This window comes from Eschrichtius robustus, chromosome 2 (genome assembly GCF_028021215.1).
Source record: "Eschrichtius robustus isolate mEscRob2 chromosome 2, mEscRob2.pri, whole genome shotgun sequence".
Taxonomy (NCBI): Eukaryota; Metazoa; Chordata; class Mammalia; order Artiodactyla; family Eschrichtiidae; genus Eschrichtius; species Eschrichtius robustus.
The window spans coordinates 103,420,633-103,436,526 of record NC_090825.1 but is presented as its reverse complement, the minus strand read 5'-3'; the positions used below and the strand labels follow the sequence as shown (position 1 = coordinate 103,436,526).

The following is a 15,894-nucleotide window of genomic DNA, read 5'->3' as shown; positions in this document are numbered from 1 at the left end:
CAGGCCGGTCTGTGACATTTGATGGTCCATCTTCTTTAATAATAAATTTGTTGAAGAGATTATAATTTCCAAAATAAAGCGGCTGCAACCAAACACATTCAATGCAGTTAGAAGGAAAAGGTCAACTCGATCCAATACAGACCGTAAGTACGGTTGCGTGGTGTGTCTCTATATAGCACTTAGCGGGGACTTCATGCAGGGGAATGTGCGAGTTTTATGCATTGAAATGAGGAACTAGTTACAGGGTTTGGCTTTTGCATTGAGAACAACAATCCAAGAAGGGTGAATTTTTATTCAGCGGAGGGTGAAGCATTTGTAACTTCTTCACATAAATTAAGCTTGACTGGGCACTCGGGGTAACTTAGAGTAAACTACCTTTGGGGCTCTAACCCAAGGAGAAAAAAAGTGACACAGTTACAAATCTTGATCTGCAGTGTCCATTCTCTAGCGCACCTCACCCCTCCCTCTCCTATCCTAGCTGGGCAGGACCCTCTTCCAAACTGAACCAGGAAAATGGGGGCAAGGGCAGAACAAGCCGATTTCTGTCTCTTGTCACATCTAGTGCCCAATAATTTAATATTAAACAAGGGAATAGTCACCCATTACCTGTAATGGTTATAATTACCATTTTCCACCTCCTTAAAAAAGCAAGCAGCAAAAACACCATTAAGGGAAAAAAATGCCCCACCCAACCCAAACAAACCCGCAAATAGTAACAATGGTGTGTTTATTACAGGACCTGGATTGGGAGCTAGCAAAATGTTTTTCTTTGTTTAAGACATGGGGGGGGGGTCCCTAAAATCCAAGTAGCGTGGAGGTGCCCTCCCCCCCTCGCCTAGTCGTCCCTATCCCTGGCCCCTTGGCAAAGACGACAAATTGGAGATCAGCTGAGGAAAGGTTTATAAGGTGTTTCTTTAAAACATCTGCTTTGCTCTTGTACTCATTACATTTCACTCCTTCCGAACTTCCGAGAGCCTAGATCTGCGAGAAATGTTTCACATTCATAACTTGTAGCTGCTCCCACTGCAAGGGCGGGGGTGGGGGGAGGCGGCGGGGGGGGGGGAGAGTGTGTGCAGGGGGAGGGGAGAGACCTTCAGCTTTTTTTTAAAGACCAGATCAGTATTTTCTTGATACGCTTGTCACCATTTTTGTTCTCACGACAACCAATTGAGCCCTTGATCCTCACGTGATGTGAAAGGCTTGCACTGTAACAAAATCGCTCCTTTTAGATGGTTGGTTGTTGCTAACTCGCCCATCCCCCTCCCCCAGCCCCGACATTTCCAGCAAAGCGACTCTCCACTTCCAATCCATCAACAATTCATTACTGCTTTTAGCTTCCAAACGCCAGCTAATTAAAAATACTAAGCCAAGCTCCGGGGCCATCTGACTAAACACAGGAGGGGGGTGGGTGAGGGAGGAGAAGGAGGAGAGGAAAATAAATAAAAAGGAGACGCACCGTTTGCTGCGACTATAAACGGGAAAAACTGTCCTGAAAAAGGTCGCCTTAAAAAAAAATCTTTTTTTGACTCTAATTATCGAATTACCACATGACTGATCGGCTTGAACGACAGCGGATTTTTTCCCCCCTCGGGGACTATACTAGGAACTCGGTTCCTTTTTCTTAAAACAACATAAAACAGGAAAACATCACATCCTTTAGGTTTCGAAGACTGAAACAATTTTAAACGCCGTTATTTTCCCCACCCCGCCGCCTCCCGACCCCCACCCTGAGTGAATGCTGGTATAACTGGTTTATCAGCTCACTGAATCATCTGCTCCCCTCCCCCTCCACACCTTTCTTTTTCTCCTCTTGCTCGACTTCTCATCCCACCCTTTCCTCCACCTCCTCCTCCCTCTCCTCCTCCTCCTCCCTCCCTCCCTCTCCCTCCCCCATCCCCTTCCCCCTCCTTTCCTCTTAAGTTAGTTCAAGAAATCAAATCTGTCAGGACGGGCGGAAAAATGCCACTTCCCGACTAACAGGCGGAATCCAGCCCAGATTTTCAGTCCTTTCTTCTTATTCTTTCTTCCCTTTCACTAATTTATCCCGATGTTAGCACATTCTGTCTTGTTACTAGCGGACGCCTGTAGGTTTGCTACATGGGATCATTACTTACTGATCACGGTGACTCTGAAGTCTGGAACTGAAGGCGGAATGAGAAGTTGGGAAAACTTTTTTCTCTAAGCTCTCTCTTTTTTAAAAACTATTATTCTCGATGCTTGTTAAGAGGAAAAAAACCCTTTGGTGCTTCTGTTGTGAATGTGAAACATTATCTTCCAGCTGTACAGTGACACATTTTTTTAAGGAGAAAAGGACTGATCCGTTTGCCAAAAGGGGGGTGGGGAAGTGGAATAATGTTATCGAGTGATTATTCTGGCTGAGATGTGTTATTTGGTTCCTTCCTTCTTGATCATTTGGTGTTTAAGTAAAATGAGGCACAGGCTTGTTTGCCGAGTGGAGTGGGAAAGGCATTTTGATTTGCTGGCCTAATTAAAAAATGATAAAGGAGTAAAGGTAAGCAATGTCTGTGTGTGTGTGTGTATGTATATTTATTTTTTTTTTCCTTGACAATCAACTGTTAAAAAGGGGCTGATCCCTTTAAAAACCGTTTTAACTGATCTTTGTCAAACACACACTCATTTGCGGTCATTGAGGCCACCTTGGTGCAGATCACTTAAAGTGTATGTCTTAATCAGTTTCCCGTACTGTCAGTAGCACCATATTTAACAGATTGAGCCAGTCTGTGACCTAGGAATACGGTAGAATTGTTTAGATGTAATTTCTTTTTCTCAAAAGGCATATATTTAGCCTTTTATTTGACGCAGTCTTCTCTAAAATAGAGAAATGCTCTTAAAGACGTGTGTGTATATTTCAAAAATAAAATTGTATAAACTGTTGGGGAAGAGAGGATGGGGGGGTATGTGTATGGGGGCGTTATTGGTTGTTTTTTTCTGTTCCTTACTGGGAACAAAAACCAGATTGCCCAGACAATTTGTAAAAAGAAGTAATAAAATTAGAAATGAGGAAAATTTAGCAACATCATTCTGAAACTAGCCTTAGAGAACTTCCAGGGTCTGGTCTTTTAAAAATTGCAAGATCTAGGACATGTTTAAGGATGTTTAAAGCGTGTTCCTTCCTCTTGTCCGAGTGTTCAGGCTGTGTTTCTGGGGTTGTTACCATGTGTATGTGCTAGAAAAAAAAATCCTAAACTCTTTTTTTTTTTTTTTTTCCCTTAAACCTTTCTGGACTTGACTCAGATCCTTAAGATATTTTAATGCTTTTTAAAAAGTGATTATCCTTGTGTTGTTGATAAAGGGCTTTTCTTTTTTAGCTACTGTAAGATGCTTACTGTCATGGGTACGTTTTTCGGGTTTGGTTATTTTTCTTTAAACCTGATATTGGACTGTGGAGACAATACATGAGCCACCTTCCTCACCATCCTTCCCTGTACCCCTCACTGACTCCCCAGTATTAATGGTTTTTTATTCTGGTAACACCCAGACAAGAAATATTCGACTTTTCCCCCCTTCACAGGAAAAGGTGGACCTGAACTGAAGGGTGTAAAACCCCTGGACCCATTCCTGGGGCAGGAAAAAGAAGAGGAAGATTAGAAGATTTTTTTTTTTTTTTTTTTTTTTTTTTAAGAGAAAGCCCAGCGGAGCTAAACGAATGTCCCCTCATCTCCAAAGGAAAGTTCATCGGATTTTTATTCTAGAGAGCTCATCTTCAGGATGTCAGTGAACATTTCTACGGCAGGAAAGGGTGTGGATCCAAATACGGTTGATACTTATGACAGTGGCGATGATTGGGAAATCGGGGTTGGAAATTTAATAATTGATTTGGACGCTGATTTGGAGAAGGACAGACAGAAATTTGAAATGAATAATTCCACCACCACCACTAGCAGCAGCAACTCTAAGGATTGTGGAGGTCTGGCCTCCAGTGGGGCCGGTGCTACCGCAGCCTTAGCGGATGGCCTAAAATTTGCTTCTGTTCAGACCTCTGCTCCCCAGGGGAATTCACACAAAGAGACCAGCAAATCAAAAGTGAAAAGGAGTAAAACTTCTAAGGATGCTAATAAATCTCTGCCTTCTGCTGCCTTGTATGGGATTCCCGAGATCAGCGGCACTGGCAAGAGGCAGGAAGTCCAAGGGCGCCCTGGAGAGGCAACTGGCATGAATTCAGCGCTGGGTCAAAGTGTGAGCGGCGGCGGCGGCGGCGGCGGCGGCGGCGGCGGCAACAACAACCCGAACAGCAATAGTACCAGCGCCGGCATCTCCGCTGCCACCGCGGGGACGGCCTCCTGCGGGAAAAGCAAAGAGGAGAAGCCAGGTAAAAGCCAGAGCAGCCGAGGCGCCAAGCGGGATAAGGATGCGGGGAAATCCAGGAAGGACAAGCACGACCTGCTTCAGGGCCACCAGAATGGCAGTGGCAGCCAGGCCCCTTCCGGGGGCCTCTATGGCTTTGGGGCCAAGAGCAATGGAGGTGGCGCGAGCCCCTTCCACTGCGGGGGCACTGGGAGTGGCAGCGTCGCGGCTGCTGGGGAAGTTAGCAAAAGTGCCCCGGATTCAGGGCTCATGGGAAACTCTATGTTGGTAAAGAAGGAAGAGGAGGAGGAGGAGAGCCACAGGCGAATCAAGAAACTGAAAACTGAGAAGGTAGGATAAAGACGCCTTCCTAGATCTCCTACTTTCCTCTTTGTGTGCATTTGTGTGGGTGCGTGGTGGGTGGGGACGTGCCTCTATGTGCCTTACACTTCGTGCTTTCTGGTTCTTTGTGAGATTTCTCTTCTGTGCATCCTTTCTGTGAACTTTTGGTATGGGGCAGCTTACTTGGGTGCAGTGTTTAGCTCTTGCTTCTGCTGCGGCTGCTTGTGGTGCTACTGTTTGGGTCCCCAGGTGGGAGGGTCTCGGGGTTCCAAGTACCTTTTGCCCTGCAGGAGGGCTCTTGGCCAGTCAGCCCGTTGCGGTGTGCTTTTAACAGAAAACCTGCTTCTGTACCCACTTACCTCTTGTCCTGATTGCTCCCCTAAGGAGAACTGTCTTCTGTTTTAATTTACACGTCCTAGTATTTCTGGTAATGTGTCCTTAGGTGCAGGGTTCACGTTGCCTCCCCGGAGAGGTATGTCGAGGATTCGAATTTACACTCCACGCTCCACCCATTTATTTTTTCATGATATTCTCCAAAATAGTCTTGTCAAAGGAGATTGTACTGTTATTGGTCCCGAATGAAACCTTGGTCTCCTAGGGTCAGCGGTTTCATAACCGTGTAGCAAGAATGGAATGGTTTTGGTGGCCGCCAGGACTCTTTCCTTGTTCCCTTGCCCAGTTCTTAGCTGGAGATTTAAGAGTGTTATCACTTGGATTTCTTGCTTGACCAGGGAGCTGAAAGGTTGGTAAGAAAAGTGAAATGGACTAGGTGGATTGGTGTGCTGAAAGGTGAAAACGGAGCCAAAAGATACCCGAAATACGTGTTGCATTTGAATGGTGGGGAGCGTTGATTTAGGTAATTACGACCCTTTTTCCCATCTTTGTCATTGTCGGAAAGTCTAGTGAGACACTGCCTTCGAAAAATTGCCCCTCGTGTTGTGCTGCTTTGTGCTGGAGGCCTAGGACTTACTGGTCTGGCAATTACTGTGCATTAAGTGATGTCCCAGAGGTGAAGGCGCTCTGTCCACAGAGCAGGTTGGGAGTGAACTGGAGGAGTGAGTGCTGTCTCTATAAAATTAACCTTTAATTCTACAGATTGTGCCTTGCAGAAGCAAATGCGTATCATGTGGTTCGTGGCATGGTTGTTTGGATATATGCTTATTAAATAATTTGATTTTTGCTATTTCTCACTTGATCAGAATTGTGAAATGTCTTTGGGTGATTATTTCCGTGTACAATTTCTCACTGCTGTCTATTTAAACCTTTTTCTTTTTGCAGGAATAAAGTTTCGGTTTTATGATTTTAGAAGTCGATGAAGGTACATTAAGGTGTAGATGATGCCAAAATCGCAAAAAGCCTCTGAACGCCTGCTTCTTCTATCCATATCCCCTTGGTCAGACAGCATTTTACACTGATGAATTTAAATGCATTAAAAAAAATCCAGGTTTCGATTCTGATGCTGAAATGTGGAGTTTCACATAATTTCTGCTAAAAGGCGTTCTGAAGTCTTCTTATTAGTACAGTAGAGCATTTACTTTTCTTGCCAGTAGTCTTCAAATTGCAGTTCTAATCTGCCCTAACTATCTAGATGAATTGCCCTAATCCAGTGCTCACAATGGCTGTGGTTAAGGAGTCAGAGCCATTTGATTGGATTCACTGCTGCCTGGAATGTGGGAGGTACTGCCCTTAGCCTTTTAATCTCCCAGCCAAATGTTCACAGTCAACAATTTTGTTTAGCTGGCAATCAGAACATTTCAGTATCTCAAAGGCTGCTGTCATGGCAACTGAGATGAGAGCGTGGTGTCGGTTCTCCAGTTTTTGTGTTCTTTTCACTTTCCAGTCACACAGGAAACTGGATGAAAAATGGAAGAATTAAGTTATTCATATACATGCAACTCATCTTCAGTCAGAGGAGTATAAGTGTGATAATATGAATTACCTAAATAAAGAGCAAACAAGTCATGATGGGTCTGGGGTGGAGGAGGGGAGGCCAGCGCAGTGCATTTAGATTCATACCACTGCCAACCGTAGCTGCTGGTAGGGGCACAGGGCCCCTTCAGGGATGGCTCTGAGGGGCTTGAATACTGCAGCGTGGGCCATTCTCTGTCAAGCTATGGTGCTGGCTGAGGATCTGGAAGCCTGTTCCTTCAGCTTTCCTCCCCATGCCCGCTGCACCCCAGAAGGACTTCTCTTAAGAACGCTTTCCTCCTTGGCACACAGAAATGGCACTCCCTTGTACAAATGCCACCCAGGGAAGTCACTCTAATTCCACTAACTCTTGGTTGTGTAAAATTCGACTTCAATTTAGAAAATATTTCCTAATGACAGGAGGAGACCTCTTGAGGCGGGAAAGATTTAGTAGGACAAGCTTTACCTGGCAAAATAATTCGACACCGAGGCATCCTTTGAGAAAGGTTTTTTGATGTTTTTGTACAATGTTTTAATTTCAGCCTTGTTTGATTATCTGGGTTTGTGAAGAGTAAGTGTCTTAAGAGTGAAGGTGGTTAATTTTCAGCAATAGGATGTGGCTCGTCAAGGGGTCAAATGCGAAAACCGAAGGGGGGTGTAATGTGGTGTGTGTGCTTTTTTCTTTCTTTTTCCTGGTTGGATGCTTCCAGAAGATTCATAAGACTTGCTGTCACCGGTGAATTTTCACAGCATGCTTCTATGTCTATTTTTGGTCTGTTTATTCTGTTTCTTCACTACACTAAGTCATGTAAAACATGATAAATTGGACCTTATGAAAGGTCCAATTATGAAATTAAATCAATGAGCGTTCTAGTCCTTTATGTGGAAACCACAAGTATGTTGTAAAAGTCACCACTCTTTTAATATGTGAACAAAATCAAAACATGCCATAATTCTAAGATACTTGAGCTGTATTTCTATAGCCCATTTTGTGGTTAAGCCACCAGTGACGTGTCTGAATAAGTAGATTTGACAGGTTGGCTTTTGGTTGTTAAAACCTGCTTCCCCACCTGCCCCCTCCTTTTCTTTTGAAGCATAATAGCCTGTATTGAGGCTCTTCTGCATGTATCCTCCTTAACCGTCTTACAGTTTTGACCTATCAGACGCAGGCATTCGGCTGGGCTAATAGTTCAATACAGTACATGGGTTTATTTGATCGCTGGGATATTCCAAAATACATACAAGAATTCTTAAAAACAGCTGAGACTTCAGATAACACGTGAAGAGCATAGGAGATCTTATGGTTGGGTCTTAGGGTTCTGACTATTCAGTATGCATTTAGAAAAGAGAATGATTTGAGTAATATCAGGCTGCTTTCATTAAGCTGGTCCTTAACAGCCTAAGTGTGGGCTCTACAAATGGACCTGTCTATAAAGGATATCATTCATTTTATTTTATTCTCTTGTAGAAGCCTTTTTACACTTCACTAGGGAATTCTGGCACATTTTCTAAGTGAGTGTGAGTAGCTGAAGAACATGTTTTGATTAATAAGTTTTGTGGATGATATGCTTCCCCCCAAATGTAGTGCCCCCTACAAATTCTGCTTAGAGAGTGCAGTTTATCTACTGTGAAATAAAAGGGCAGAAAGGTCACTTGCTATAATTAAAGAACAAAGTCCATTGTTGTTGGACAGCAAACTGTTTTGAAAGCTACATGAGGGATTTAGCTGTTAAAAACGTTGGTAACTAAGGGTGGTTCCCAATCAGCATTGATTCAGCTCCTTTCTTTTCTGTAGGCTTCCTCGGAGGATGACAGGACTTTTGCGGTGGGTGCAGAGGGGCTGCCCTTTCCCCAAGGAAGGTTTCTGTGAGACCCCATGGAAGCTTGGAATATTTGCATAACCAGGCACATCACTGGGTTCTGAGCACAGTATTTGTAATCTGCTGGGCTTGCTGGAGAAATTTAAAAAATTACTCAGCAACTGATCAAGATTGTGCTAAAAGAGATAAATAATGTTTAGCAACTTTTAATAACTTTGCAAATAGTCTGTAAAAAAAAAAAAAAAAGAGGCGGGGAGGGATTGATTGTCCAAATGTCATGAGGTTAAGAATGCTCTTCAAGTGAAATTGCTTGGCTGCAAGATGGTTTTAATTAGGGTGTTATAAAGACGTATTTTTCCTAAGCAGCATTTTATAGTTAGTAAATGAAATCTATGCCGAAAGTGCTAAGCAGAAATCTCCCTAACCACAGAGGTGTTCAATAACCAGATTCAAACAACATGGAAAGAACCATCTGTTCTTCGTTTTCAGCATGAAAAACAAGGATTGAACGGCTGAGATTTGCTCCAATTTTGACTGTCTGTGTGTGAGTTTTTTTTAATTTAAAAAAGTTCACCTGGTACTTCATAGAAACTCGAAATTGCAGTAATATGAGCAACACTGTGAAAACACGTGTTCCTACATTTATTTTAACCAGTTCCACTTTTATTTAAAAGATTTCCAGAAGCCCAGTCATTGAACACTTTATAATGGTTATTCAGTTCCTGCAGGCAATCACAATGAGGGGTCAGTTCTTCAAAGATCTAACTATTTAGTCAGTATCTGAATTATTCTGTCAATTTTCCCCCTGGAGGCAAGGGGAGGGGGGCAAAGGCTCTCCCAGGCTAACTCTGGTCAGCGTTTATCGGTTAATCTAATTGTACGTGGTAGCAACACCTGGACCGATGTTTGTTCTACGTAGACCTTGCTCTGGTTCAGAGCTGTTAGTCTAGGATTGTTGATCATGAGGGAAATATTCTTTTAACACTGATAACTTTGGAGTCCTTGACTTTTAGATGCTAAGCTTCTGGCTTCTGGTTTTAGTAAGAGCCCTGGGTAAAACATTATCCGGCCTTTGTTTGAGGTCTTTTCTAGAAGCTAATGACTGGGCTTGTGCCTCCCTCAGATAAATGACATTATCTCTGAGTGGGCTGACAGGAAACAGACATGTTAATGGTGAAGCTGCGGGGAGGATCTGCCCGGGTTCTGACAGAAGAGTGGAGAAGGGACCCCTGGTTGTGGTCATTAACACATAATGCATTCTTGCTCTTCCTAAGAGGCCCTTGATAATTGGAAAGCTATTTTAGCCACAAGCACTTAAATCATAAATCTACCACTCCTAGTTCCTTTGCATTCTTAAAAGTAGCAAAGTAATGTGTTTTTTGTTAACAAGTGTGTGATCTGGTTTTTAAAAATGGTGGCAGTTCTAGGAGGTGTGGTAATGACGTTTGCGAGGGCTGCACATCCCACTGCTTTTATCAGATGGGATCTCTCTTTGTCTCCCACCAGGGCTCAGTCATCCCTCTACTTTAGTAAACGAACAAGTGGGTCCAAAAAGTAAAAAGAAATCATTTTTATACTTGAAGATGTCTCATGGAGAGGGATAAAATCTGTTTTTTCTAAGTTGGGCAAAAGATTTTGCTCAGTGATTTGAATGTAATGAAACCTGCCTTTTGAAGTGTATGTTTAAAAAGTCATGGGTATAATTGAGTTTCAATGCAGTTTAAACTCTCTGCTTCTTGAACAGAGATAATTGCCATGTTGAACACACTCTAGAGGTGTAGAAGAGGTGGAAGGATCATGTTATTCTATTCTTTAATATTAAGCACTGGAAGTTTTTCATAGTAATTACTGTAGCACAACATAGTTTTGATTGCCAGCACTCTGAACTTGACGGTGATCTGAACATCAAGGGTTTTGCTTGAATACTAAACAGTTTATTCCTAAGTTACTTGTATCACATTCTTGTAGAACATGGAAACCAGAACTAAGGAAATACTGGGCACAGCAGAGTGGAAATAACCCCTCTTTACTAGGACTGTTGTCGATAAATAATAATACCCTTTTAATCTGTACATTTAAGGTTATAGGGAAAGAGAACAGGTGAAATCTCTGACCCAGGAATTACTTCAGTCATCATTACAGGCTCATACAGGGATCAGACTGGTACCCTGTGACTGGTATTTATTTCATAGGTATGTGTGTAGAAATGTTATAATGGCATATATAGCTGTTGGGTTGGGAGTGGATTGGGAGTGTTTAGTTAGTGTGGGCTTTATTCTTTTAAAAAAAGTCACCGTTGATTTTCTGTTCCACTCTGCTGCCAAGTAATTGGCCCCTTCATATCCATCCAGTTCTCTCTCCCAGCTGAAGTTTCTTTAGTGACTTCTTGCTTTCCGTAGCAAGTTTTTTAATTTAAGCTAAAGGTTTTGGCAGTGCGAACAAAGCCTTTGCAACTGAATGAAAGGTTGTTAAATAATTCATAGTAGATTGACCATCAGTTGGGCTGTTTGTAATGTTATTTTGAGTGCATAAAGGATATTCAAGACGGGGAGATTGGCACCTTGCTCCTAGAGCTGAGTTCTGCATATCTGCTCAATTTTGGTTAGCAATACCTTTGAGAAAGTATTAAAATAGATTACAGGTTTTGCCTGAAGAACTGAAGAGATTACAAAGCGAATACTTCTTATATTTTGATAGGTCAGTGGCCCTTGAACCACCTGGATCTCATCTGGTACTCAGAAGGCTTCCCCCCTTCCCCATGAAGCTAAATGAAAATTTAGAAATATATATTTTGGTTGTAATAGAGAACTCAAAGAGAAGGGTGCTTCGGTTCAAACAAATGGGTTGGAAGTGATGAATAAATACTGCTGCTGGTTTTTCAAAGCTACTCTTTCTTCTTTCTCATCCCCACCTCCCAGCCCAGTTTGATTATTATTCACTGTGACTATTCTCGCTCAACCACTGAGCTTTTTGCAACTCCTGGTAATCCTCCTTCTCAGCTAAGCACCTTAAGAAAAACGTGCCTATGGGGGACATTTAGGCACATTCCAATAATGCCATATGAAGGCGGCTTTTACAGTTTAAAAATATATTGATTGTATTTTGTGTTGTACATAATGATTTTAGAAAGCAGATATTTAGGTTGTGGAATTGGCTTATTATCTTAACCAGAGAGCAGATGGCATGGTGCCACAGACGTATAATTTTACTTAAAGGGACTTTTAAGGTTTTGATGTGTTTTCTTTTCCTCTTATTTCCCTGATGGCTTCTTTTTATTGAAGGGTAACTTAAGGAGACCTGGTAGCAATTTTACTGCCTTCCCCCTGACAGTTTGAAATAATAGCTTGGTCTTTGGTTGCACTGATCTTCTACCAGTCAACTTGATTCTGGTTTTTGTCATGTGGCAGTGAATTAAGAAAAAAAAAAAAGGGTTTGTAGTATGTTTTAAGAAATGGACTCTTTTGTATGCTTCAATTAGCAACAGACGACGAAGTTCCAATTGGTCACACTTTCAGGAACTCCTAGAAGTCACTGTTCGTCCTTTTGATTTAAGAAAACTCCTGATTTGGTTTCTTAGGAAAGCACATCTGGTCCTCTGGCTGCTTTAGATCCACCTTTTTTGTCTTTCGCATTAGTTCCTGCAGGTTCAAAGGTCTTTTTTGAGTTGTTCTTGGTAGGTTAGCACGCTTTCCCCATACTGGAGGGCTGTACTTTTTTTGGTTGCTACGCCTACCACGTGTTTGAATTCACTTGGCATAAAAATACCATTTGTTTCTATGACTGGATTTTACAGTTTTACCCATTCTTCACTTAGAACATCATCAGGATGAGTTGGAAAGCATCTCTTAATTTTTTTTTTTTTTTTTTAACAAAGTGCGCGTAGCCAGACCAGATTACTTTTGGATTTCCTGTCACCTCCTTGGCTGATTCATGGATGGCTCATGTTAAAAGCAACAATAATGTTTGAATTGGAAGGGCTGAAGCCTCGGGTTTTCATTCTTCATGGAGAACTGTTTATTTGTGTGTGGTTCACCACAGTACATGGATAATGCTATCAAATCTGTGCTTTATTATAGGCTTATGACTAGCACAGCAGCACTTAGTTATGTGTTTCTGCGTTTCCCTTCTTTGCCAATTCTTTTGTGATGGAAATGAAATTAGAACCGAATCTTTGCAGCCAAGGAGAAAATAGGCACAACAAGTAGAAATTGTCCCTTGAGCCAGTTCAGAAGTAAGCAGTGGTGATTTAAGAAACATTTTTCTCAAAGTAAGTGAAATCCATAGGAAAAAAAAGGACTCCGATTTAACTTTTCCGTGAAGATCGGTGGAAGAGGAGCCGCACACTTTGACAAATGGAGGCTGTTCCAACAGCAAAGGCTTTATCCCTTTATATTGTTTCCCATCTGAGGTAACTGATTGAAGAGCGGTTCCCATTCCCAAACCTTTCAGCTGCTTTGAAGGTGGAATGTGAGTTCAGTAATATTGTTGGCTTCTGCTCCCCGAAGGGAACAACATGATTTGAAGACAGAGCAATTGAGCTTTTCCGCATCAAACTCCATTTGGCCAATTGTCTCCATTTACATTCCTTGCCCAAATCCTTCACCAGCCTTTCCCATGATGCCGCAGCAGATGCCAGACACTGAAGTAGAAAGCGAGCAGCTGTTTCCATTACTCCAAGGCTGTATTATCCTCCACAATCTGCTTGCTGTTTCGCTCCCCTCCCCCACTGGAAAAAAAAAGAAAGAAACCTTCTCTCCCTCTGACGTTTGCCCGCTCGGGTTTATCAGCCTGCGGATTTTCTATCTTATCAGGACCACGGATTTCTCGGCAAGGCCCCGTTTATTGTTCCGCGGGGGAGCAGATGGGGGGCCCTGGGCTCCGGGTAGCGTGGCCGGGCCGCGCGCTCCCGATGCTGGGGGCCGTGGCGGGGGCGCGCCGCCGGGGCCGCGCCCTCCTTCCCTCCCAGGACCCGTTTATAGCCCCGAGCGCAGTAAATCTGTCAGCTCTTCACGACGCCTTCACCTCTTTCTTCATTTGCTCCGGCTTCTAGTTTGACAACGTTCCCCTGAGGCGGAATTCTAATCCGCTTCCAATTAGTTGCAAAATGTGACTGAAATTTCCACATTATGACTGCTGTTTTACTTGCACGCATACATCTAGAAACAAATTAATGCTCTTGAATATTTAGTTTTTGAGCCCTTGGATTTCCTTGAAGAGGAAGAGTTTCCAACTGTTGGGAATGACTTCCAGGATTTGCATTTTCTTCTCTCGAAGCCTTCTCAGTATATTGTTTTTAAAAAGAGAGCATAATAACCACCGTGGGGTCCCCCCCATCTCTTAATAAGCCTTTTCCAGCTTTTTCAAGATTTCTCAAAATGTGTCTGTTCAAGTTACACAAATCAATTTTGTAGTATTTCTAAAATAAAACAAGGACGTTTGCCCGAGTTTAATGGAGGGGTCCTCCTGGTGCATGTTTTAATACAACACGAATACACACAAATTTGCTTCTAAGTATAGCTGAAGTACATTTGGTCAAAGCACAAAAGACTTGTTACACACTTTTAAATTCTTTCATTTGATATTCAAAAACTAAAGGAATCGAGCGATTAATTAGCTTAACAGATACAAGGGCAGCATTAAAGATGTCACTATGGGCACTAATGTTATCCTACAAGTGTGTGCCTAGATCCTGAGCACGCCTCCTGGCAGCTGTTGGAACTTGTGGGCTGCAGCAGGCATAGTCGATGGCTTCCTGTGACTTTAGTACCCCTTATCCTACATAATCCAGTGTTACGAGAATGTTTTGGACTCTGGGTTTTGGGGTGGTTCTACTTTGAGGGAGGTCAACTAGTCCAACTCTCTTTCCTCCTTTTTAGTGTTTGTTTTTTTAACAAAGATACTGATCCATCTGATTATATGTAAATATTAGAGTTGTTTACATCTTGGCTGCTGAGAAGGTCAAATTTAGCTTTATTACTTGTCTAAAAGACTACTTTCTCCTGTACTGCGAATTTTAGTACCAAGGCAGCGGGGTCTCGGCTTTAGTATTTGCAGAAAGGTGGTGCCCTTAAAGAATGTAAACAGCCACATTTACTGGTGTATTTTATTGTAGTGTTCAGTTTTCAGCATCTTGGCAGATTGATATCAACAGTAATAATGGACTCTAAAAAGGTGTGAAGAATTTTATTGATGGTAAAGTGGTTATGTTGATCATGTTACTCTGTATTAGTTTCTAAATAACACCTTCAAATGTAAATAGATCAATTTTTTTCTACGACATTGTCACATATAATCATAAAAGCCCTATATTGATTGATTTATAATGTCCTTTTTTAATGTGCTGTTTTCAATCTCTATAACCAGGAGGTGGAGCGTTTATTTCACTATGTTTAAAAATAAAACTTATTTTAAATTATTTATTACATGTAGAATATAAATTATTCAAATTATTTTATCAAAAAACTTTCAGCTATGCTGGAATTCCACAGAAGAAGTAGGAACGCTCTTTGTTTTGCTTCCTTTCTTTTTACTCTATGACTGCTAGTAGAAAAAATAGCGAGATTGAAATCCTTAAAAATTTAAAATGTGGGCCTTTCAGACTGTAGAGACCTCCTGGGTTTAAAAAAAAAAAAAAAAAAGAGAAAAGAGTGGCCCCATAGTGAAATGCTCACAATGGGCACGATTGTGCTACCCCCTCAAGTCCTGGGGTTCACTAATTGCCCTTTAATGAGGTCGGTCTGCCCCAGCTTTTCCCCTACCTTGGGAGGAAAAGCACACAAGACAGTTGGAGTTCAAGTGGATCTTGCTGTATTTGCAACTTAGCATAACTGCTTTGAAGGCCCCCAGGGCGCTTAATTGGGGCTGGGCATTTTTGTTTTGGGGGAGACTACACACAGCTCCCCATTGTGTGTGTAGAAGCCACCATGCGTCTTGGAAACATTACGTGCTTTTGTTGATGGTGCATAGTTTTATAAACTCCAAATGAGCTTATTGCCTTTTAACCATTGGGAGCACTAAATAGTGGAAGGACCTAGAAGTCTCTGGGTTGGGTAGCCGCCAAGCTGTTAAAAAAAAAAAAAAAAAGAATGAATGGTTTAATTGTAGAGCAAACCATTTGTTTACAGATTAAGATTTATTCAGTCACCAAATCCTATGGACCAGGAGGTAAAAGAATGAGGCATCAAGGTATAGGAATTGAGTGCCCGGTGTTATGTTTTGTGATCATGCTTAGCTGTTTTTACCCTTGTTTTTCACAAAAGAAGAATGAATTGTTGAATGGTGAGAACTGCTTGGCCAAGTGTACTTTTTAAGCTCTAAAGAGAGAGGGGACGAAGGCGGAGGCAGGTTGTCATTTCTTTGCTGCCTGGTCAGGAAGCTAAAGACTTGAAGTTCCTCCACCTGAGAGGGGGACGCTGGCAGTCGCTGAATTTTCCTGTTCAAATGAGGGGAACTGGTGATGGTGGCAGTAGAGGTAGGGAGTAAAAAAGTGGGAAGAAGGTGTGTGGGAATGGGGGTGGCT

General features: G+C 42.3%; 1 protein-coding gene across 3 annotated transcripts in view; it reads left to right on the top strand.

Moving 5' to 3' along the window:
* The first annotated feature begins 1,983 nt into the window (after nt 1-1,983).
* Nucleotides 1,984-15,894, top strand: part of ZNF608 (zinc finger protein 608) — a 102,252-nt gene continuing 88,341 nt past the window's right edge. For 2 of the 3 annotated variants that reach the window (XM_068535781.1, XM_068535783.1), the window contains exons 1-2: nt 1,984-2,512; nt 3,533-4,656. In XM_068535781.1, the coding sequence (XP_068391882.1) occupies nt 3,730-4,656 (927 nt within the window). In that variant the 5' untranslated portion in view covers nt 1,984-2,512; nt 3,533-3,729. Of the gene's footprint in view, nt 2,513-3,509; nt 4,657-15,894 lie in introns of those variants that run through there. The other variant, XM_068535782.1, reaches the window with a different exon arrangement.